Below are 24,071 nucleotides of genomic sequence, written 5' to 3'. Positions count from 1 at the left end.
CATCTTCCCATGGGACCGGCAGTTCAATCAGAATGATCTTTTTTGCTTCTGAACCATAAGACCACGTCTGGCCTCTGCAATGTTTGCACGATCTTGAAGAAGACTAGTTTCATTACCAGGTCCACTCTCATCTCCCACGATTGTGCTGCTTGTAGAAGGCCCTTCTTGATATTCTTGGGGGCTGGTGGTTTCTGTCCTTCCTTCCCTAATGAACTGTATGGTCCAAGATGAGTCCTGCTCCAAGATTTCAGCCAAGGCACAGAGAACCTGGTCATGCCCCCATATGTATCTTCCCTGGCTAAGAGCAAGCTTGCATCCCGCCAGTATGTGCGCCTTAGTCCCTCTCCTTCCACACAGCCTGCACAGTGGGTCTTCTCTCATTCCCCATCTCTGGAGGTTTGTTGGTGATGGAAGGGTGTCATACACTGCACAGAGCAGGAACGAGATGCAAAAGGGCTCCAGCCTCCAAAGTTCAGGCCAGGTGATCTTCCGCTTTGGGAGATCCCACTTTGACCAGGCTCCTTGCGATCCAAGTTCCATCGCCTAGACCACCTCCTCTCTTCGTCCAGGTGTCGGACTTCGGCTTGGATCTGCTTGGGTCTGCTTTACCTCACTCCTGGAAACGGGTGGATTTGAATTCTTAACTTCCTATGCAAAGGTTCCTGACGATGTCCTTCAGCTTCAGAGCACTTACTGCTTGTGCCACTTTTGTATCCGCTACCCATCCTGATCGCGTTGGGACACGCGTTTCTGACCTTTCCACTGCTGGAATCAAGACACATCATCGCGACCTTGTACTTCATCGCCTTGAACTCTGGTCCACCAATGACAGTAGTTGTAACTGGTCAGACCTGATATATAGCCCTGATGTGAAGCTTGGTGGGATTCCTAGACACCTGCGAAGATGCTTGTTCACTCGCTTCCTTCCACTGCTGTCATGAGAAATAGATGTATGTGTGTGTGTGTGTATATATATATATATATATTTACATTAAAAATCATTTTCACAGTCATTTGCATTAATTATTTAGAAGAAATTAACAAAAACCACTTAGTGCAGAATATGGAACACAATGGTCCAACAGCTTTTCTGTCCTTAACAGACCAGATGAGGAACATGAAACCAAAGCAAGAAACTTTATTCTACTATTGTTTCTCCAGAGCATCAAACTGAAAACAGACTACAATAATTCACCATCCTGCTCCTGTTTATATATTTACACAGAACACAAACACATAGTTTAGTGCTGCAAGTTCATTAAGAATCCGAACTTCACCAGAAAAATAAGCATCTTTTACATTCGGCTTTGTACAGAGTTTACACATTTTTTTATTATTTTACATAGCGGGAGGATCAGGGTTATTAGATCCATCAGTCTCATGAATGCTGAGCTCAACATCACTCAACCTCAGTTACATGAGCCACCTCCACCTCCATGGTCTGAATCACCTCAGGAGCCTCCTCCCCCTTGGTCCCTGTGAGGGCCTGCTGTGCCAGAACATAGTTCACCACCTGCATGATTCCCTGATCCGACAGCGTGGCCACCGATCCGTCGGTGCCGGCCTGAACGGCCTGAACAGCCTGTACAGCCTCCACGGCCTCCACCGTCTCCTCGGTGATCAGCACCGTCTCTATGTCCTCTGAAGGCTGCTGCTGGGCCGGCCGGAGCTCCGGCGGCAGGTCAGACGCCAGGATGCTGACGGCGTGCTCCACCTGGGTGCCCTGGTTGTGAAACTGGAGCGTGTCCTTTTCCAGCATGATCTTTCCGGGCAGGTTGTCCATGTGGTATTTGGCCATGTGCTTGCGCAGCGTGCGTGCGTCGATGTGGGCTTCCTGACACATGGGGCACACGTACGGCCGCTCTCCTGTGTGGGTGCGCACGTGACGCTTGAGAGAGCGAGCGTCGGCCCAGGCAACGCCACACGTCAGGCATTCAAACGGCTTCACTCCTAAAGACAAAGACAAACTCCATCATTTACTTCAGTCCAGAGGTGTTCAAAATTCAGATCTAGATCAGTGGTTTCTTGAGGACCCTCTTCATGCTGAAATACTGACAAATACAATACTGAAAAGCCGTGGACCCCCTGCCCCACCCCCTGCTGAAACCATGCTTGACCTTATGCTTTCATTAGTGAGATTCTCACCATAAATACTTTGTTCTGGCTGAGTCCTGAACTTCAACAAAAAATGAACAACCTATAGCCTTATTTTTTTTCCTTTTTAAATAGGAACAAATTACCTCCTCTGTGGTGTTTCTTAGAGACATTTTACTAATTAAAAACAAACAAAAAAAAAAAAAAAAAGGAAAAACCAAGGTTACCAGGATAGACATGAAGAGCTCGGCTACTGTAGCTCCGCCAGCTCACTGACCTCACTAAACCCCAGTACACAGACAAAAATGGATTGAAAGTTATAGCCTTATGAGAGGATTTTTCTTATTTTTGACGAAGGATACACATGTTAAAATATTGTATAGCAGATTTTGATTACCCCTTTTATTCACTTTGAGTTTAAAAGTTTGTGTTTTCAAACCCCTCCAGCTGCTTTTACTAAATAAGAACTGATCTCAAACCAGATATTTTTGTTCGTTTACAGGTGGTTGATATAATCATTTCTAACATGTGCTCTCTCTGCTGGTGGGAGCGTAGCACCAGCAAACAACATATAATCATGTTCTTTAGGAAAGTGGACCTTAGATCACTTCTGTTGGGATCTGGTGCAAAATTAAAATAACTTGATAATAATGGAAAAACGATAATATTTTATAAGGGCTGTCAAATGATTTTTAATCAGAGTAATCACACCCTCTAAATTAAATAATCATGATTAATCAACATTGGTGACAATGCCTGAAATATGCCAGGTTTTACTGTACCGTATCAACAGAAAGCCAACGCTTTAATGTTTAATGTTAACTGAACTTCACTTTGGTAAACATAAATAATTGTTGAGACAGCACTGGGAATGTTGTGTATCGGTGATGCTGCTGGTTTATGCTGCTGTAAACCCAACCAGTCATACATGATTACAGAACTGCAAACAACACGATAATGTGTGGGCTGCTCTTCCAAATGGAAGGTCGGTGGATCGATTCCAGGCTTTCCCCCACTACGTGTAGAAGTGTCCTTGGGCAAGAAACTTAACCCCACTTTGCCTCCCTATGTGTACATTGGGGTATGAGTGTGTGTGAATGGGTGAATGTGACAGGTAGTGTAAAGTGCATTGAGTGGTCAAGCTGACTGGAAAAGTGTGATCTAAGTACAGTACATTTACCATTTAATGTTTCATTTCAGTGTTCTATTAGATAAACCTTGGGCCAACTTCTGGCTTCAGACCCGGATGGTTGTCCTTCGGTTAATGATCTCTGCTTTAATCTCTGGTTTGATGTTAAACCGACGCTGAACTCACCCTGGTGGTTGTTGATGTGACGTCTGTACTCTCGGAGCTGTGTGAACTTCCTGCCACACTGCTCACACTCTCTCTCCAGGTTCTGCTTCACTCGCCCCTTCTTGCCATGTGTGGCTTTCTTCACGTGCCTCCTGAACAGAGCCTTCTCAAAGAACTCCTTTCCACACACATTACACCTGAGGAAAGAAACACACACACATCACACTGGTGGCGACTAGCTGTAAGAGTCTTGGTTCAATTTATACTTCATTTGAAGGCATTGGTCAGACATGTTTTGTGGAAACTTACTTGAAGGGCTCGGCCACACTGTGGGACTTGACATGCGAGTACCAGTCCTTCTTCCAGCTGTAGCACTTCCCACACACCTGGCACTGGAAAGGCTTCAGGCCCATGTGCTTGTTCATGTGCTGCTGGAGATCCTTCGCTTCGTAAAAACTCTTATCACAGCTGAAAGAGAAGATGTGGGATGAGTCAACCTTCCTCCTTCCCCAGCTGGAAGATGTGAAGATGATGATTTACTCACTGAGAACAAGCGAATGAACGGAATTCAGGTCTGGGCTGGTGCTTCTTCAGGTGTTTGCTCAGAGCCGAGGCTCGATGGAAGGTGGCTCCACATGTGTTGCAGAGGTACTTTGATTCACCTGTGTATGCATTTAAACATCAATGATGTGGTGTCCCTCCCAATAACAGAGGTTAATGTAAACAAACACTTGTATAAACACTTTAACTGTTTCATTAAGCTGGTCTTAACCCAATCAGAAACCATCATTCTTAGTGTTTCAGCTGTTGCTATGACGATTCATGCGATTTGAAACTGAGACTAATACAATATAAATTAAATAAATAATTTATTAGTGGTTGTTAAAACCCAATCAGAAAGATGTAAATTGTTCAGATGTTCATGTTTTTAAAATATACATCCACTGACCACTTTATTAGGTACACCTGTTCAGTTACATCTAAATCACATGGCAGCAACTCAACACATCTAGTCATGCAGACATGAAGATGACCTGCTGGAGTTCAAACTGAGCATCAGAATCAGGAAGAAAGGAGATTTATGTAGTCTTGGACACTCGGGTGAAGAGAGCGGTGGAGCTGTCAATTTATCAGCGAGTGGTGAGGACGCAGGACGCCCGGGCTCTCTCCTATAGATCGAGCGAGAAGCTAGGTTATCTTGGAGATGCTCAGAGTAGAGCTGCAGCTCCTCCACATCGAGAGGAGCCAGACGAGTTGGCTCGGGTATTTGGTTAGGACACCCTCTGGACGCTTCCCTGATGAGGTTTTTCAGGCACGTACCACTGGGGGAAGACCCCGTGGAAGACCCAGGACACATTGGAGGGACTCTTGGCTGGCCTGGGAACACCTCAGGATCGCCCCTGGACATGTTGGAAAAAGTGGCCAGTCAGAGAGAAGTCTGGGCTTCTCTGCTTATTATGCTGCTCTCCCTGTGACCTGACCTCAGATAAGCTGCAAGAAAATGGATGGATGGAAGGGATTTAAGTGACTTTGAATGTGGCATCATTGTTGGTCTGTGAGCAGCAGTTGTCTGTACCAGGATGTCTTGTTGATGTCAGAGGTCGGAGGGGAGAATGGACAGACTGGTTGGAGATGACAGGAAGACAGCAGGAAGTCCAGTAAGCACTGGTTCCAACCAAGGTCTGCAGAACAGCATCTCAGAACACACAACACGTCCAACCTTGAAGCAGATGGGCTACAGCAGCAGAAGACACACCGGGTGCCTCCTGTCAGCTAAGAACAGGAAACTGAGGCTACAATTCACACACACTCACCAACACTGGACAATAGAAGATGGAGAAACGTTGCTGGTCTGATGAGTCTCCATTTCAGCTCCACATTCAGATGCTAAGATCAGAATCTGGTGGAAACATGAAAACATGGATCCATCCTGCCTTGGATCAATGGTTCAGACTGCTGGTGGTGTAATGGTGTGGGGGATATTTTCTTGTCCCACTTTGGTCTCCTTAGTACCAATGTGGCCTGGTTTAACCAGCACAGCCTACCTGAGTATTGTTGCTGACCATGTCCATCCCTTTATGACCACAGTGGAGCATCTTCTGATGCTACTTCCAGCAGGATAATGCACCATGTCACAAAGCTCAGATCATCTCCAGCTGCTTTCTAGAACATGACAGAGTTCACTGGACTCCAACGGCCTCCACAGTCACCAGATCCCAAACCAATAGAGCAGCTTTGGGATGTGGTGGAACGGGAGATTCTCATCATGGATGCAGAAGACAAATCTGCAGCAACTGTGTGATGCTGCCATGTCAATATGGAGCAAAACCTCTGAAGAGGGTTTTCATCACCTTGTTTAATCTATGACACTAAGAACTAAGGCAGTTCTGAAGGGAAAGGGGGTCCAACCCACTACTAACAATGTGGACCTGATAAAGTGGACAGTAAGTGTATTTTCATTCTGAAATGAGATGAGAGCTGCACCACCTTAGACTACCAGAAGACAACAAGACAACCAAAACCTGGAGTAATGTTGAACAATTGTCACAATAGTTTTGTATCCAGGCCACATAATAAATTATTGAGTGTAGTATTTTTTATATAATGTTGACAGATACTACATTTGTAAACAATGTTAGATTATGAACAAAGGCTTCGAGGACACCATGTGATCCTTATCAGACCATCCTCACATAAAAGAGAAATAGTCGAAATCGTGATTTCTGACTGTTTGGTGTCATTTACTCTGACTGATCAACATGCTGCATTTTCATTGTGGTGACTGTTGCTTTTGTCTGCTGTACTGAAGACTGATTTATCAATCAGCCAATCAGAAACAAGAAGCTTACATTATGCTGTGTAAATCCTTTTGATCAGAGTGAGCTCTAGCTTTGTGTGACCTACCTGTGTGGAGGCTGGTGTGCTCCTCCATGCTCCTCTTGCTCACAAAGGACTTCTTGCAGAACTCACACTGGAACTGCTTGGTGACATCGTGCAGGGCTCGGTGCATCTTCAGGCTGTGTTTGTGAGCGAATGTCTTGCCGCACACCTTGCAGGAGTGAGGACGCACCCCGGTGTGATTCAGCATGTGGATCCTCAGCGAGTACAGCTTCGGTAACGTCTTCCCACAGATGTCACACACAAATTCTCTGATGGTGTGTGATGCCGACGTCTTCTCATCCAGGTCGCCTCCTGCTCTGCCCTCTGAGCCGTTTTCTGGCAGCATTTTGGTGGCGGCTGCTCGTTGGCTACTCTGCTGCTTGTGTCGTGCCAGGTGGGCCTGGAGGGAGGCGGCGTACTGGAACTCCTTACTGCAGAGCTGCAAAGATGAGTAAATACCACAGTGAGAGGATGCAGATTCAGAAACATGAATAATCCCAAACTGACTGACACTCACACTGCACTTGTACCCGCGAGCTTTCTCATGCTTTAGCGTGTGCATGATAAGAGAGTAGCGTCTTTGGAAGGACATGCCGCACTCTGAACACGTGTGTTCTCCGTCTACAGCACTCTGTGCTGTGGCCTGATGCTGCTTGGCTCCAGTCTCTGGCTCCAGCTCCTTCGTTTCAGCCTCCTCTGTGCCGACCTCGGCCGTCATCGGGCTCTCCACAGTAGTTGTTTCTGCTGCAGGTTCACACTCAGGCTGTTCCTCCACCTGAGTCTCTACTGGCTGCTTGGGTGGTCTTCCCCTCTTCCCGTGCCTTGGACCCACCTAAAACACCATTTAGAAAAAGACTTATTAAATAAAAAAATTATGTTAAAAAAAAAAGTTTCTCAAACACAATAAAAATGTCTTTTTAAAAGGCTATTCTGGACTTTTTAATTTTAACGAATTAAAGGGACATTGTGTAACATTTTCTGTTGTTTACTGGCCAAAATTGATGTCTGCGTATATGTATGTGTTATTATTGGTGTATTGTGACCTCCGCTAATTGTCTGACACATTCGCGTAAATGAGGAATTTTAGATTTGTTTATACATATGACGAGTAAGCTGGTAGGGCAGCACCATGACAGTCTGCCATCTTGAAACTACAGCCGCTGGTGAGGGACAAATAGCTCCAACTACGCCTTTTCCATGCAAGCTAGCTCATAGTGATTGAGACGCAGAAGATAAACAAGAGAGGTTTACTAACCCAGCAAGTTGGAAAAACTGCTAAATTGTTATTGAAAAAAATGCAGGACCATGCAGAGGAGGAGTTTGATGACAAAACAAGAGATAGAAAGAAAAAGAAGCTCTCAGGTTTCGAGTTGCTGATGTGCAACAAAGAAAAAAATGCAATGTGCTGTAGAGACTAAAGCATCTACACACACACACAAAAAATGTACCTTTTTATCACAAGAGCGCCCTGTACAGGGAGCAGCAATGCTAACATGTAGCATAGCAGTCAAACTCAGCTGCAAGACTCTACCGAGCACTGGCATCAAAATTAAACCCAGTTAAACCCCAAGCAATAACATGGGAATGTAAGAAAAACATGAGAACAGAACTGTCCGCTTTAGAGCTTCTTCTAATTTCTCCACTTTAAGCAAACCACACAAACCAGGTGACATATGAAAGCAGAGACTCTGCTGATTACGAAGATGTCTGTCTCATCACTGTGGGACAGAAACTCAGAGCTAGCAGCCAGAATCAGAAATCATGTCGTACTTTTGTTGTTTTGTGGTGAAAAATTTGATTCCAGCTAATGTGTTCTCCAAGGACTCTGTCTTGTTTGAAGTGAATCATGAAGGTCTGGCTAGTTTCCATGAAGAAGAAGGGAGATTTATAGTGTAGTGTAAGTATTCACCTATCACATAATATCTTGGACTTCACTTTTTTCCTGGATATTCATGGTATTCATGGTAAGGTGAATTTGGATTGTCCTGACTGACCACTGATAGAGGTGAGATATTTACCTGCGTATCCCCCCCCTAATTAAAACATCTGTAAACCTGCTCAGGTTCCCTAATTTAGCTTCTACTTTTACACAGTTCCTCATCAGACATTACTTAACTTATTCCAAGATGAACTGGGCTGCTATCCTCTGTTTTTTTTTCAGGAGAAGATATAATTTATATTTTCTACTGGGTTCCTGGTGAATTGACTCTGACACAGTAACACACTGTGTTCTGACACTTCTGTAGTAATCTCACATGTCTCAGCTTTCTGTAGAGACCAGGATTATAAATGCAGCCCTTGAAGCTGTGAAGATATACTTTATTTATTTTGAGTTAGTTATTTTTGGACAGGAGGCAGAAAGAGAAGAGATTAAACACACCATTTCATTGTTGGGACAAATAATCTTAACATGGAGATGGTAAAAGACCGCAAACTTCCACAGTCACCAGGACAGCCTGAATTATTAAAATAATCTATCATTATTATTCATTTATCTGTTTTTAGTAAATAATCTTTGACTTCTGTTCAAATATTGAAAAGATGTTGGGCAGCCAAAATTCAGCTTGTTATTTAAGTAAAGTAAAAAACATCTAAGTTTAAAAGTTTTTTCAAGTGTGTTTAGAACCAAATTCCAAGATGGAAGAAACAACGTTGAGAGAAAGTTGTTGTTTAGCCTTTTTATAAGAAACAAATGCATTCAGTTGATTTTATAAAATTTAAATTTATTAAAATTTGGCTGGTTGAAATTCTGATTAGCAATAACTAATAACAGAAACCTCCCAGGAACATCGGCTGGTGTTTGCAGTATATATCATGAAAAAGCTCACCATCATTACCTTCTGACAGGTGACGACAGAAAAGAAAAAACTCTGTACCTTAGGAGTAGCAGCTCGTGGTGGAGTGGAACTTTTCTTCCCCTCCTCTTCATCCTCCAGCCCCATGTGCAGACGAGCGTAGCCGCCCTCGGCCATGGAGCGCTGCCGGAGGCGCCTTCTGCTCGGGTCGTCTGATGTCAGCTCCTGCTTGTCAGTGTAGCCATCGTCTGCAGAGGGGTCCTCCTCCAGTGGGATTAACTCCTCCACCTCCTTCTTCGCCTTGGCTGGGCGGCCCCGTTTGCGTTTTGGAGGTGGTGGTGCTGGTTCTTCGCTCTGAGCCTCCGTGATTTCCTCCTGCGGCGGTGGCGGTGGCGCAGCAGATTCCAGCTCGGCCACCTCTGAGGAGCTCACTCGGTCCGGGTCCACGTTTATGACAAAAGCTCCCGCTTCAGCAACTTGCGGCTGCTCCATAGCCAAGCAGGCCGACACCACGGCGAGGGACTCGCTGGCTCCGGCCTGACCGCTGTGGGTGACCACGGTCATCGTCTCACCCTCCATCCCCTCAGCGCTGCCAGAGATAACGGTGACGGTGTCACCGGGCTGCACATGTCCGCTATGAGCGATCAAGGCCACAGTCTCATCGTGTTCAGCCTCCCCAGCATGCAGTGCTTCTCCCTCTACTGTCTGAGTAACCACCGTCACCGGCTGATGGATGTAGGCTTCTTTAGGAGCTTCAACAAAGGCCAAAGACTCACCCGACACAGCAACGCCGCTGTGTGTGACCACCGCCCTGCCATCGCCCTGTATGGTCACCATGTAGGCCTCAGCCTGGTTCTTTGAGGCCTCTTGAGAAGGCATCTCGCTCGACACCACCGTGTGCACGTCTCCTTTCTGATACACTGTCAGCTTCTGTTCCTCCACCTGCTTGTGCACAGACTCGCATATCTGTAGCACTTCTGTCATTAGCAGGTGTCTGGCGAGGTTGGCGATGTCCGCCATGATGCAGAAGTTAAACGTCAGCGTGGAGGTGTACGCAAAGTCCAGCAGCGGCAGGAAGCTGGCTTTTGCAAAACCTGCAGAGGGAAGAGCAAAAAATTCAGACGAGCATCAGTGGAAGTCACTCAGTGATGTCACAATTACTTTGTTTCATGATTAATCATCATATTAAACGCCACAATAAATCAATCGTAACGATCCCTCAATATCATCACTTTCCATAAAGGCATGAGTCCGAAACATGCCGGCAGTTTACAGTAACTTCCACAGAGAAGAAGAACAACACGGTGCTGCTTGTGCTGCTTTTTGTTCTTGCAGAAAAGGCGAGTTAAGCGTAGGAAAGTACGACAGAGGTTGTTATTACATGAAAAGATCAAGTGTCTTTGAACAGAATCGACTCGGCGTGAGGTTGTTTGTTTTTTTTTTTTTTTTGTAAGTGCAATATTCTGTAGAAGAAACTGTTTAATTCCAGATTTGTGGTCTTGTTTCTTTATTTCCATTGTTCCAGTATTATTTGTGTCCCAAACAAACAGCAGCTAATCTGTTAAAGGACAGCTGGAAGTCAAAGCTAGCTAGATGGTTTTCCTGGGTTTCTACACTTTCTACTCAGTTTTATAATAAAGTTTTCCACTGACAATTCCAGGAATTTTATGACCCAGAATTTATTTATAAGGGTAAAAGAATTTCTGGTAATCTGTGTTATTTGCATTTCCACCACACAGCTAAGTTCTGGAAAATTTAGTCTGATGGCTGGCACGGCTACGTCAGTCAGATCCACTTCGCCTGTTTTGATCCCTTTTTTCTGGCTTCTTTAATCATGTTTAAGTTTCTTTAATTTCTCCCTAGTGTGTTTCAGTGTGTGTCCTACATTCAGCTCTCCCAGCTTGTCAGCTTTTATTCCCAGACACTCTGTCGCGCTGGACAGATACACTTAAAAGAGCCTGGACCTAATTGTCCATCAACTTCTCATAGCACCATTTTTTAAATGATGAAAACTCACAAGTGATGTCTGCAGACACACACCAGCTTTAACGTGGACGTGCGGCACGCTGCAAACATTCTACCAATCAGAGCTCATCAAGATCGGCAGGGATTATGTAAAGTCCTACCCCTCTACTAGACGCTTTTTTCAGGGAAAGTTTAATATCGGAGAAAATCCACTGAGTTTTTTTTTTAAATCCCAGGTAAATGAAAAGATCCTGCGGTGGAAAGGGGACTTCTCCAGGTTGAGTTCCTGTAGCCTTTTCCATCTGTCCTCTCTGAGAGAAATCCAGAGTTAATATGTAGGATTTATTAATGGTTTACAAAGCAGGAGGGATTTAGTTGGAATGAAACTTTACTTTACTTTATGATTATTTTTTATGTTTGCATCAACAGATAGAAATAAATAAAATGTTAAAGCCTATAAAAAGTTCTCATCTGGTTTTACATCTTTATGTTGTGAAACGAACACATAATAATCGTGACAGCTGTAAAATTGTGATCATTTCTTTGACAATCTAAAATGGTGACACCCCTACTCAGCAGAGACACGAACAAGCCGGAGGCTCACCGGAGAGGTCCACCACGGCTTCGTGTGTGGTCGCAGCTCCTTTCTCAAAGAAGAGCTCGTTGAAGTATTCGCTGCACGCCGCCAGGACGGCTTTATGTGCTCGGTACTCCTCGCCTTCGATCAGCAGCGTGATGTCACAGAACTGATTGCTGAGACGCTGCTTGTTGAGTTTGTCCAACATGGTCTGGCTGTGTTTGGGTAAGAACTGATTCACCTCACCCTTGCTGTCAACCTGGAAGGAATGCAGGACTAACAGTTTTATATCCATCATCTTCACCCAGAGAAGCATTTAAATCATTTAATAAACTGTCCTCTTTGACACTTACAAAGACCACTTCATGTTTGGGTGTTTTGGCAACCTTTGATCTCTGCTGGAAAGACAAATCTGTGACAAATAAACTGTCATCTCCTTCCTCTTCCTCCTCTTCTTCCTCCTCCTCTTCATCGTTGGCGGCGGCCCTGCGTCTTCCCGGTCGGGAGAACGGCCGCGGCCCGGAGCCGTCGTCAGCGCCGCGCCTGCTCTGACAGTGAGCACACTCTCTGATGTGGTCCTTCACGTTCTTCAAGATACCTGGAGGAGTTGAGGAAGGACAACGCACCAATCACTGGACTGTGAGACACCTGATGTTAGTTTTGTCTCCACCAAAATTAAACCAAATTAGGGCAAATTAAGTGTTTGCAAAGCTGCTTCTTGCATAACTATTTACAGTATTGTGCAAAAAATGTCTAATACATATATAAAAATGAGCTTGAAAATCAATATTTTATATAACTACCTGTATTATTTAAAACACTTTGTACCCTCTGTACAAAGAGTGTGAAACATATGGCCCGAGGACCAAAAACAACCCACCAGAGAGTCCAAAGTGGCCCACAGGATGAATGTGATAAATGTGGAAATGACACAGAAAATATTACCTGCAATTTTTAAATAAAAGCAATTGGAACCCCTAATTTGTCCACATAAGGTTGGATTTTATATCTAAATCGGAAAAAAAAAAAACCCAAAAGAAAACAAAGTCGAGGCAGGACATCTTGTTCTATCGTTTATGTCTTTCTTACCTAATAGATCTGACTTCAGTTTGTATTATGAGATGAGCCACTTCAGGTGGTCAGAATTACTACACACATGAAGAAATGTACATGTGTGTACATTTAAAGTAACGTCTACATCTTGAAAAGTTACTCTGATTGTGATGTGAAACACTGGATTGTTCAGTTCCAGATACCTGGGACTGAATATTTTATGACTTTGTGGATCTGTTGTGATCCGTAAGTTGTAATGAACGTGTAAATGATAAACAGAAGCTAAATATTGTTGAAACTGAATTTGTTTTTCTTAAGAAATGAACAACTTGAAAAATTATGTTTTCTAAAAGGATAGTTAATTAAATCTAAATATCTTGATAATGTATTTCTTTGCACACAAAAAGCAAACAAAACGAAAAAATTGAGAGTGGTCAGTTATTTTACTGGTCTGGCCAACTTGAGATCAGTTTGCAGTGTGTGTGGCCCCTGAACTAGAAAGAGTTAGACATTCCAGATTTAAGGCAAGCTTTTGAGTAATTTCTTCAGGAACAGTTCTCCAGACTTCTTGGAGGATTTTACAAAGCTCCTATTTGGCTGTTTATGCCTTTTGTTCAATTATCTGTCCAGATGATCCAACACTGCTTCAGTAATGTTAAGGTCTGAAGACCCAAAGTTACTTGGGTTTTTGTTCATGCTTTAATAGTCTGAAATGTGACGACACAGTACCGGTTCATCCCATGAGTTTACATGTTTACATTATTCATAGGTCAAACAGAAACCTCTGAAAATGGTCAGGTACAAAATGGAAAAAAAGGCCAATGTCCAAATAAAAAAATTTTAATACCTCCAGAGAGCTTAATAGACTATTTGCTCGACACCACTCAAAAATTCTTGGTGGAACTATAAATTAATTAGGGGTGGCTCAAGACTTTTATACAGTACTAGAATTGTTATGTAATAGAAAATAATATAATTGAGAATTACCCAGGATGTCTCAACTGTAATTGTTTTCATGTTTACTATTACTACATTTAGTTTAAAGAATCATTTAAATAAAATTATAAAAAATATTTTATCATTCACCAAAGGTTTATTGTAAAAGAATAAGGACTATTTACACCATTATCAATTAAAGGTTAATAAAAATTTAATAACTGTATTTATATACTAAAGAATAATTAACATTAAACAGGCAGTAAAGAGAGTATATGCAAACTTTTACAATAACTAACCAGTCTCCTTGCATACTTACAATACAATTATTGTAATAACTGCAGGGACGAATGTTTAAAAAACAAAAAAATATCCCACAAAAAGTCAGCACTTGAACTAACCACTAGATGGCAGCAGAGAGAGCTTGTGTGTACGGCAGTGATAGTCGCGTTTTACGTATTTTATTAGATATTTACACATACTGAGCCGGTCACTCCACAGTAACTACATGCAAATACGCTGCGTGACTTCTCCCCCAGTTTCTTACCTCTCCACCAGTATTTCTGAGAGATTATTTCCCAGGTGAGTTGCTGGTTGAGGTGCTCCCCTCCCACTATTATGTGCGCCTCGTTGATAAGTTCCTTCCTCCGGCTGTCCTGCAGCACCACCTCCAGCTCCGTAAAATCATTCTGGCCCTTCAGTCGACGCTGGTAAAACAAAGTTCCGTTTCGGACAACGTAGCAGGCAGCCGCTTTGCGTATTTTTCTCTTCGTATTACCAGGCGTTCCTGGTGCATATGGCTCCCGTTCATCCGTCAGATAGCGTATGATAGCCAAGTAGCTTTCTTCACACGACATGTCTAAGCTTACGCGCGTTTCTCACGCTAAAATATGGATTTATCTCGAAGAGGAAAACCCCTTCAGTTTCTAAAAGATATATATAAATTTTATATGGCGCCCAGGTCGCGGTTAGTGTAAAACAAATACGTCAAAACAACATTTTAAATTGTTTGCTAAGGTGGAACTGCAGTTTGTAACCGTCAGGGTAGACTTGCCCGAACAGACAAAATGGCTGCTGCACAACCGGATATTGCGTAGCAGGGGCGCCTGTTTGTAGTAACACGCATCAGCCACAAGAGGGCAGCATTAGGGCATAAATGGACAATGTCAAGTCAAATGTATTTATTTCCCTAATTTTGTTTTCAGTGCTTTTAAAATAAAGTAATTCACGTTATTTTCGTTAAAAATATATTACTTCTCCTAGATTTTAGATGGATTTCTCACTAAATGTATTTAGTTTAACCATGATAGCACGTTAAAGTTTCATTCCACAAACATCAAAAACCAAAAATACAGCAGGTGGTGTGAGCATGAACATTCCTCAGTTTCAATAATAAACCAATTCAATAAAAATAAAGAATAAATAAATGTTATTATATTGTAAGGTAGATTAGATTTGGAGACAGACAACACAGAAAAGTGCTAAAGCCGACCAACACAAGTATGGAGGTGATTCTGGTTTCACTCCAGTTTCCCAGAGTTGTGACTCCTACAGCAGCCAAGTCACAAGTTAATCAACCTACTGTTTTTTTTTTTGTTTGTTTGTTTTTTTGTTTTTATATATTATACCATCAGTCCAAAAAAAATGCATGTTAGGTTAAATGGTCACTAAATTCTCAGTCAAAATGAGTTTGAGTGGTTGTTTGTCTCTATGCTGTTCCCTGCGATGGACTGGCGACCTGTCCAACCGCCAGCCTTTCGCCTGCTGATTGCTGTGATAATCTCCCTCTTCCCTGTGACCCCAAACTGGACTAAGCAGTACAGAAAATGAATTAGTTTGCAAGTAACAGTAAAATAAGGGAAATTTTGCACATTTTAGGTTAACTGGTCATTATAAATCGGTCTTATGAATGAGTATGAGTGCAAATATTCGTTTGTCTCATTTGTCTCTGTGTTGGTTCTGTGATTGACCGGCGACCTGTCAAGGATATACTGCACTGCTGAACTCAAATAGGTTCCAGACTCCCCCAAAACCCCAAATAGGATAAAGCTTGTATAGAAAATGGATGGATGCATCATAAAAACTGTTGTATGAGAGTTTGTCTGTGTGTGTGAATTAAGAAATACAAGAAGAGTTTTCTAAAAGCTAGATAAAAAAGCCGTTATATAAGTATGGATCATTTACTAACAGGAAACAAGCTAGTCTTGCACTCCAGACACCCAGTAAACCCAAATAAACACAGTCAACCTCCTGTCCAGTGATTATGGGAAGAACGAGTCTGAATGAGTTACCGACAAATAAATGTAAAAACAAACCTCTGTTCCAGTTTAATTAGATAAACTAGTTTCAGTGCAGCTGTCTGTATGTGACACAGATAAGGTGAAAAATCACTGCTCTACTTTCTTTTCTGAAACTTACAGGAATATCTGTCTCATCTGGGCCTAACAGTGAATGCTTTAGCAAGCAGGGCGAATTCATTTTAGAACCTTGACAGAGTGTCACATTCTCACAGAATTACACTGGCTGTGAGGGGAGGTCATCATAGCACATCATAGGTATCCTGATGCTATCAGACAATGACACAAATGCAAATTATTCTGGAGCTTCTTAGTTTATATCTAATTCCCTATGAGTATTCTATGGTGACGACCGAGAGGACTTAGGACACTTTTGTTTGACTTACAGCCTATTAAAGTAACAAAAATGTGAGAAATCACTGAGCAACATGCCTTAACGATGCTTCTCTGTGTAATATTCTGATATTAAACCCATCCCCTATTAGATAAACGTGATTGGCTGCCGTGGGCAAAGCCAGGCAGAAACCTGTTTGAACTGGAGATTGGCCAGACATTTCGCCCAAGGAAATGAAACACAAGCTCTCAGAAATGTCTGGTTCCCAGGCTAGATTGTTTAAATGTCAACTATAATCAGTGATAACTTTACAGATAAAGATCAGAGCAGCCTTTGTTTGTCTCTGATTAATTCAGTCATCACCTCACAATGTGATAGCTGCTCTGCACATTTTACCACATCTTCCTGGTGAGGCATTTCTTGAACCAGTCGTTTCCACATTGTTTAGTATTGTTTAGTTTTATGTGGGGAAAAAGCGTCCATAGCACAAAACAGGAATACATCTTTTATACATGCATCTTCTGATGCTGCGTCTAGCAGGATAATGCACCACGTCACAAAGCTCAGATCATCTCCAGCTGCTTTCTAGAACATGACAATGAGTTCACTGGACTCCAACGGCCTCCACAGTCACAAGATCTCAGTCCAGTAGAGCAGCTTTGGCTGTCATGTCAACATGGAGAAACTACTGAAGGAGGTTTCCACCACCTTGTTGAATCTATGACACCAAGAATTAAGGCAGTTCTGGAGGAAAAAGAGATCCAACCAAGTACTAGGAGGTGGACCTAATTAAGTGGCCAGTGAGTGCACATCAGTAATGAGAGCAGGAGCGAACCAGATTTATAAAAAAAAAAAAAACAACAGACTGAATACAGCATGATAATATCATAGATATAGAAATAAATGACATGTATTGTAATTCATATCCCTTCATACTCACTTGGTAGGTTTACATTTTGTGCACCACAGTTTTAGTGACATTTAAACACATCATACGGATAAAACTCCGGTCAGTGTTTAGTCTGAAAGCTTCTCTTTAATTACATAAATGTCTCCTTATTTTTTTTTTTTAATTTATTTATCATCCATTTCAGATCATCTTTTATTTATTTATCATCCATTTCAGATCATCACTCACAGAGTCGTCCTTTCAGCTTGACTCATACCTGCCATGTAACCCGGGTGGCTCTATGTTCTCGTTTCACAGCTTTCATTATTCATCCACTTCTGGCCAAACATCAAAGAAAGTAATGTGTATTTTCCACCCTGGAAATATTTCTTTATTTGCTTTTTCAGTTTTATGTTTTTACTCTCACACAAACTAATATTGAGTGTTTCAGGAACCAGTGTTTCAGGAGTCTGAACACATTAACTTTGCACCATTTCATTAATGACACAGGTCTGATAAATGCCATGCTGAAGATGTATCTTCTTTAATTTGAAAAAAGCAATTAGGGCCATATGTTGATAATTACCTTAACTTTGGTTTTATTAACGGGACAGGTGGGGGATCCACAGCTTTTTGGTAGTTGCATGAAGGGGATCCTGAAGGAAAATAGGTTGGGATTAACAAATCAGAACTCAGAACTTGTCTAAAAATGGTATGACCATTAAAATTTCCTTCCTATCAAAGTGCTTCAGTGATTGTTGTTAGTGAATGCATCAGAAGAGAGCCAGCAGCAGCCTTATCCTGTGTAAATAATTTAGTCTTTTTTAAATTTCCAAAGTTTGTTATCTGAAATGGAGCATCAATAGCATGTCACAATGCACTGCTTCCATGGCAACAATGTACTTCATGTTGAATATCTTGAAGCTGAAAGTTTCAGTGGTGGACACATCAACACCTTAAAAATCCCCATTTTTATGTTAAATTTAACTTTTGTTGGCTAATTTATTGAGGCATAAATGCCAAAACCTAAAGTGCTTCAGGTTGGTGAAATGAGGAAAACTTCAGGACAAAACGTTAGGAAGCCAAACAAGCTCTGAAAAGACGGGAGACTCAACACAAGAGCAAACTCATCAGGCCACTACTTAGTTATTTTTATTCATCTTAAAGGTCCCATATTATGCAAAATTCACTTTTTAATGGTTTTGGAACAGTCATACTGGTCCCCCCGCATGTGTAGGAGACCCGTAAGTGTGAAACTCTTTCAGGCGCTCTCTCTCCCCCCTGCTCCACCTCTAGGGAAGTAAGCGCTGAAATGAGCTTGTTTGAAAGCGTGTACGTTATGACGTCATAAGGGACAATAACCACTCCCCACAGAGCGATGGACCCGTCTACCGGCTCTCAAAGCCCGCCCTCTAAAAATCACCTAGCACCCAGTGTTTTTCCCTCTTCGGCAACCCTCGTTAGCGGACATGGCTAAGCGACAGAAGCACTGTTCTGTTTGTGGCTGCATAAATGAACACGAAAACGTTTTTTTACTTCCATCCACTGAACCCACGAGGACTGAGTGGATTAATTTTATTTTTGGAGGAAATGTACCCGGAAAACTTCCAAAGGTTTTGCATGTCTGTGGCCAGCGTTTCAAAGAGGACTGTTTCCACAACATGGGGGCATGGAAAGCAGGCTTCGCCAACCGTTTGAAGCTGAAGCCAGGTTCAATACCAACTGTCCGTGACACAGCTGGAGAGGTAAGAGCTGGCAGTTATTTTATCGTTTCGGCCTTATTAGTCTGATAGCTTGAAAATATATTAACCTGTCAATCACCTCATGACGGGCGATGCGATGGGCGGAGCCAACAGCTGAGCTGCTCCACCAGGGTTCCGCCCACCATAAACGGCACATTTCTGAAGCTGCTAAAAAGAGGGAGGTGAAGAGAAGCCGCTGCACTCAAACTGAGGGTCGATTTGTCCATACCATGGCGGAAATATTTCATTTAGATATTAATGAATGGTCTCAGATTGGGAATAAAGTGTATAATATGGGACCTTTAATGATAAAAGACTGCCATGTTAAAATCTCAGAGAGAGAAATGGTTTGAGCTGCGAGGGAAACATGGCTGGTGAGGCACTGACTAAATAGAAATAATTCTCTTAAACATACATTAAAGACATTACACAGACTGTGGAGAGTCATTGTGTATAACAAATATTTCTGAAAAGTTCGTATTGGCGATATGCTGAGGAACAGAAATGGGCAAAGGTCAGTTTGCATTGGATGACGCAGTCAGAGGAGGCATAGCTCGCCACTGCCTCACCTGGGATGTCTGCCCTGGATTTGATCGTGAAATACATATATTCTACGATTTTTGTGAAGTATCATACTGAAAATGCATTTTTAACACAGATCAGTGAAAATTATTAATATTTATTTCATGTACTTTTTTTCTTCCTGAAAACCCGTGGGGGCTTTGAATTAAGCGTGCACCCTCTGCAGGGACATTAATAAAAGGCCAAGCCATGGTAACCAAAGAGGACCCCTGTCTCTATCTAGCTATACCTTTCTCTGTCCATCTCTTCAGATTAGTTTTCACTTTCTCGCCTTCTCTCTTTAAATACCCTAGGCCTGTATGGACTCAGCTTATCCCAGTTTTACTGTTAGCCAAACAGAGCCAGTAGGCCGGGTGTTCCTGAAATTGGAAAGGGGGATTAATAAGGTATTAATTAGTTTTAATGAATACCATGTTCTTTGTAGTTCTTTGTCATTTAATTTCACGTTCAGTACTTGTATAGTTGCATTTCTTTATCAAGATAAGCCAGGATTTCCTTTAATCCAGTTTCATGGAATACCCCCCTGGTGACCCTTCATGTATTTATACAGTCAGTGTCAGATGTGTTGCACAGTTTGTCTTAAACTAACAGAGCCCCCCCCCCCCCTCTCTCTCTCCCAAAGACAAATAAGCAAAATGTTAGTCTTGTTTCTCTGAATTACATCCTTCATGTCTGCGACCAGGCTGGGAAAATGGCTTGCATTCTCCATGGGAGCTGAAAAAGTAAAAGATACTTCTGTATTTTTAATCTAAATGAGCTGTCTTTGAGGTCTACATCTACAATCTGTTGTAGTAGTGCCTCTGATCTGGAGCTTTATGTTAGTAAAGAAGATTCCCCCTGTATGGTTGTTCCAGACTCTCCTGGCCAAGATAAAGGTGTCCATCTGTCTGAGAACAAACCCAGCTGGCGAACAGAGAAAGTAGAGCCTGCCTTATCTTTCACTGTCTTGCTCTTATTATACCCAAGGCCAGACACAGTGATAGAAAGCTTGTTACAGCTCCTGTGGCAGTGGAGTATTTTTCCATTACACTCTGCCTGTGGAGGGTCTCTGTGCCAGCAGTAAATTTCCAAGAAAGAGGAAGGAAACATGTAGGCTAAGAAATTAGAGAGAAACAGGCCAATTACAATTTAGCTAGCTCTTTAATCATATTCAGTGTTTCTTTACATAAATAGGAAAAAGTCAACGAGGAAAAAGACAGGCAGTCAGGCTGTGAATCGAGGAAACTGAGCTTTTAGAGGCCAATGAATGGATGACGATGATGTAAGATCTTACGATCACGGCTCTGCTTATGTCACCACTTTCACTTATCCTTCAGTACTTTGTTGTCTGGCTGGCTAAAAGGCTGACCTTTTACAGGAATTTACAGCTGACAGGCAGGAGAACAGCGTGTTGTTGTTAAGTCACACTCAACCCCAGAAAAACAAGTAATAAGATAAAAAAAATTAATAGACATAGAAAAGAACAGGAGTCATTATATATTTGAGTCTAATTGCAGGTGGCAGTGTTTGGTTTCTTTTAGTGCAATAGTTCAGGATCATGTTGAGTTAAGCAGTGGAGTAATAGAGTATGGGTTAAGTTGTCTCTCTCCAGAGTTGGAGAATATCTCAGCGAATATCTCAGCTTGTTTATTTTGATACAAAGCTGCACAATTGATCCATTTTTTCAGGACAGTACAGATAAGCAAACAGCTTCGATTTCTTGTTTCATTTATGGATTAATATGACTTTAAGATAAATTTTCTTGTTGAAATTCTGACAGTACCTTAAAGTAGTACAATGTAAAAACCCAAACAACACTTTTGTCATTTTAGCTTTTCTTTCTAAGTTCAGTGAGCAAATAATTTAAAAGAACAAAGCTGAACTCAAAATGTCAAGTTTACAACCATATGTGAAATAAAAAGAAATTCTTTAGTTGAGACAAATTTAAATAAACTTTGCCTCCATAATGCAACTAAGGGCATTTTGAAGGCAAAATGGTTGTTCAGGTCTTGGGAATAGTCTCATCTCACCATGACAAAAGTTCACGCATGTGAAGTCATAGTGTAGACCACTTAAGCATCAGGGACAGGGTGCTTTTTTCGGCACGACACCGGTGCTTTGTCGATTAAACGCAGATATATTCTTAATTTCTCATAAATAAAACTAGTAAAAGTGGTCATGTGTCGGAGTCGTGCAGGATGATGTAATTGCACCGTTTGTCCACTAGATGGAGCTCTGACTCCATTCAATCCTTTCAGTGGTAAGTTTAAAACGACGTTGTGAAATTATGACTGAACATGTCTCCAGTCTCAGTGTCAGCAATAACATCGCTGTGGTCATGCCAGCCCAGCATAGCTAACAGCTTAAAAGCCACTAAGTAACTGTAGAAATAACCTAAGTGTCCAAAATATTAGAGAGTACAGAACGAGCGTTCATCACTCCGTCAGCTGCGTGTTGAAACGCATTTAAGGAGGAGCGATGTGAACGTAGAGAGGAGGAGAAAAGTTAAAATGATGAACATACTGTCGGTCTATCACCACGGTGAGATCAGTTTTAGGTTGGATATTCGACAGATATTCACACTGAAGCCCCGAGCTCTGTTTTAGAGACCATCAACAAATGACAGACCTTCCTTACAGAAACAGAATTTCTCATAAAAGAAGTAAGACAATATATATTTTTAATACACTGTCCATATGATCCATTGTCTCCAAAGAACAGAAGTCTGATGTTAAATAGAGAGAAATAACATATCTTTTTTTGTGTTTTTATACAGTCAATAACCACTATTAGGAGCCTATTTTCTTCCATAGCTTCTGAACCAAGTGACCCAGTCACTTCAAACCAAACCTGGAATGAACCAAATGATCATCTCAACAAGACACAAGTCTTTAAGTTTTTATTTTCTCTTTTGTAATATTTTATATTAATATTTGTATAAAACTTGACCAAAGTGAGTCACTGTAAAACAATCACTATAAAACAAAACGCACACACACACACGCACACACACACACATATATGTGTGTATGTATGTATTTGGTCTGATGTTCTTGTGGAAACAGTAGACAGCCTTGCACTAATGGAGGTTACATTTTTTGGGACACACAAAACAAATGGAGATTTCTTTTTCTTCCCAATGTCTAAAGTTCAAATGCTGAAAAGCTAGAGTGCAGCATCGATTTCTGTTTTTAATTCCTTACAGTTTATCATTCCAGTAAACATGTAGTTTTTCCTCTCCATCTCTGGATCTTTTTTTCCACTGTTTCCCTTTTATTAAAAACTTTTGGCCTTGCTTTGTCACATTGCTCTTTTTGACCATCTGCTTTTTGCATTGCTCCTGTATTTACTGTATCAAGGTCTTTTTTTATTTTCAGGTGTTTTGTGCTTTAAATAGGGCTGTCATAAAATCATGTTAACGGTAACTAATTTATGTAATTATTTGTGTTAATAATTTTAATGCAATTAATGCATGCATTTCTTTGTAATGACAGCGGGACATGGAGATGTCTAGAGGTGAACCTTCTGCCTCTATGTTTGAATTTGAGAATAAAAAGAACATTAATGGAACAACACATGGGTCCTTGTGGAGGACGATGGGGTTTTAACAGAGGCGTTTTCCTGGACCTGGGAACATTAGGGGCTGAGCCCACAGTAGTGGTGCACATCTTATGCAACAAAAGGATGAACGTGAACTGTTTTCAGTCACTTGCAATTTTCAGACTAAAGATCATGCTGTAGTATTTACTGTACCTCTCTATCATCTCATCTGTCTCTTCCTTCTTTCCCTACAGGCTTCACTTGTTTTCCTTCCATCATTTCCCTTCTTTCTTTCTTTCACTTGCTGTTTTCCATCTTTACCATTACTACTTTTTCAGTAGTATAGCCAAGTTTAAACTAATGGTATACTGTGATTTTTCCTTCCCAGTCTCGAACATCCCTGTCCTGGAGCAACACACACATACAAGAACCACCAACCTCATTAATACATAAAGTATACACCCACACAAAGGTGAGACCATGAAAGACTGGTTTTGTTTTACAAATATAAACGTATTGTGAGCAACATAAAATGTAAAACACTCTTTAAAACTTCGACTGACCCGCCAGTGACCTGGAGGTAAACAAAAACATTAGTAAATAAATTTATAATAAAATTGTTCTTTATTTATCTATATTTAAACTAAAGCATCTACAAACTAAACCAACACTGGGAAAGCCCGTTTCCATCTACTACAACACAAACGCATGCACGTGTGCCCACACACACACACTAGCGGATAAACCAGCGAAATACGTTGACTTCACCACTGGATTTAATGTAAATGTGTAGAACAGAAAAGGGCAGCGCTAACGGTTTAGTACAGCTAGCTTAACTTTCGAAGTACCAAGTACTGTCACGAATGATCTGCCTAATGTTCATTTAATTTTAAGACATACAGGGTTTAAATTATTTGTGGTTTACCTGTTTCGTGTGTTGGCCAGAGTCTTGCTGCCCATTGGCAGCGACTACAACTGAAGAGTTTCTCTCTTCTCTAAATAAAAAACCGTCTGATGTCCATTTTTGACCACTAATAATGACGGGTCGAAATAACACCAGAGTTCAGATTAGGGATAAAACGCTGGGCTGTTCGCCAACACGGAGGATTCCCCG

At 41.7% G+C, this 24,071-nt stretch overlaps 1 protein-coding gene across 1 annotated transcript; it reads right to left on the bottom strand.

The window, feature by feature from the left end:
• Positions 1–1,123: 1,123 nt before the first annotated feature.
• On the bottom strand, positions 1,124–14,652 carry zbtb11 (zinc finger and BTB domain containing 11). The gene is made up of 10 exons (XM_042006845.1): positions 14,142–14,652; positions 11,959–12,203; positions 11,633–11,864; positions 9,145–10,157; positions 6,786–7,100; positions 6,293–6,707; positions 3,933–4,050; positions 3,698–3,856; positions 3,410–3,585; positions 1,124–1,950 (listed from the first exon to the last, which is right to left on the bottom strand). The coding sequence occupies exons 1-10, from the start codon at positions 14,449–14,451 to the stop codon at positions 1,400–1,402; spliced, it is 3,534 nt and encodes a 1,177-aa protein (XP_041862779.1). The 5' UTR covers positions 14,452–14,652; the 3' UTR covers positions 1,124–1,399.
• Positions 14,653–24,071: the final 9,419 nt, after the last annotated feature.

The sequence above is a fragment of the Melanotaenia boesemani genome, chromosome 14, assembly GCF_017639745.1.
Source record: "Melanotaenia boesemani isolate fMelBoe1 chromosome 14, fMelBoe1.pri, whole genome shotgun sequence".
In the NCBI taxonomy this organism is placed as follows: Eukaryota; Metazoa; Chordata; class Actinopteri; order Atheriniformes; family Melanotaeniidae; genus Melanotaenia; species Melanotaenia boesemani.
The sequence above is the reverse complement of the archived record's forward strand: the minus strand, read 5'-3'. Positions and strand labels throughout refer to the sequence as shown.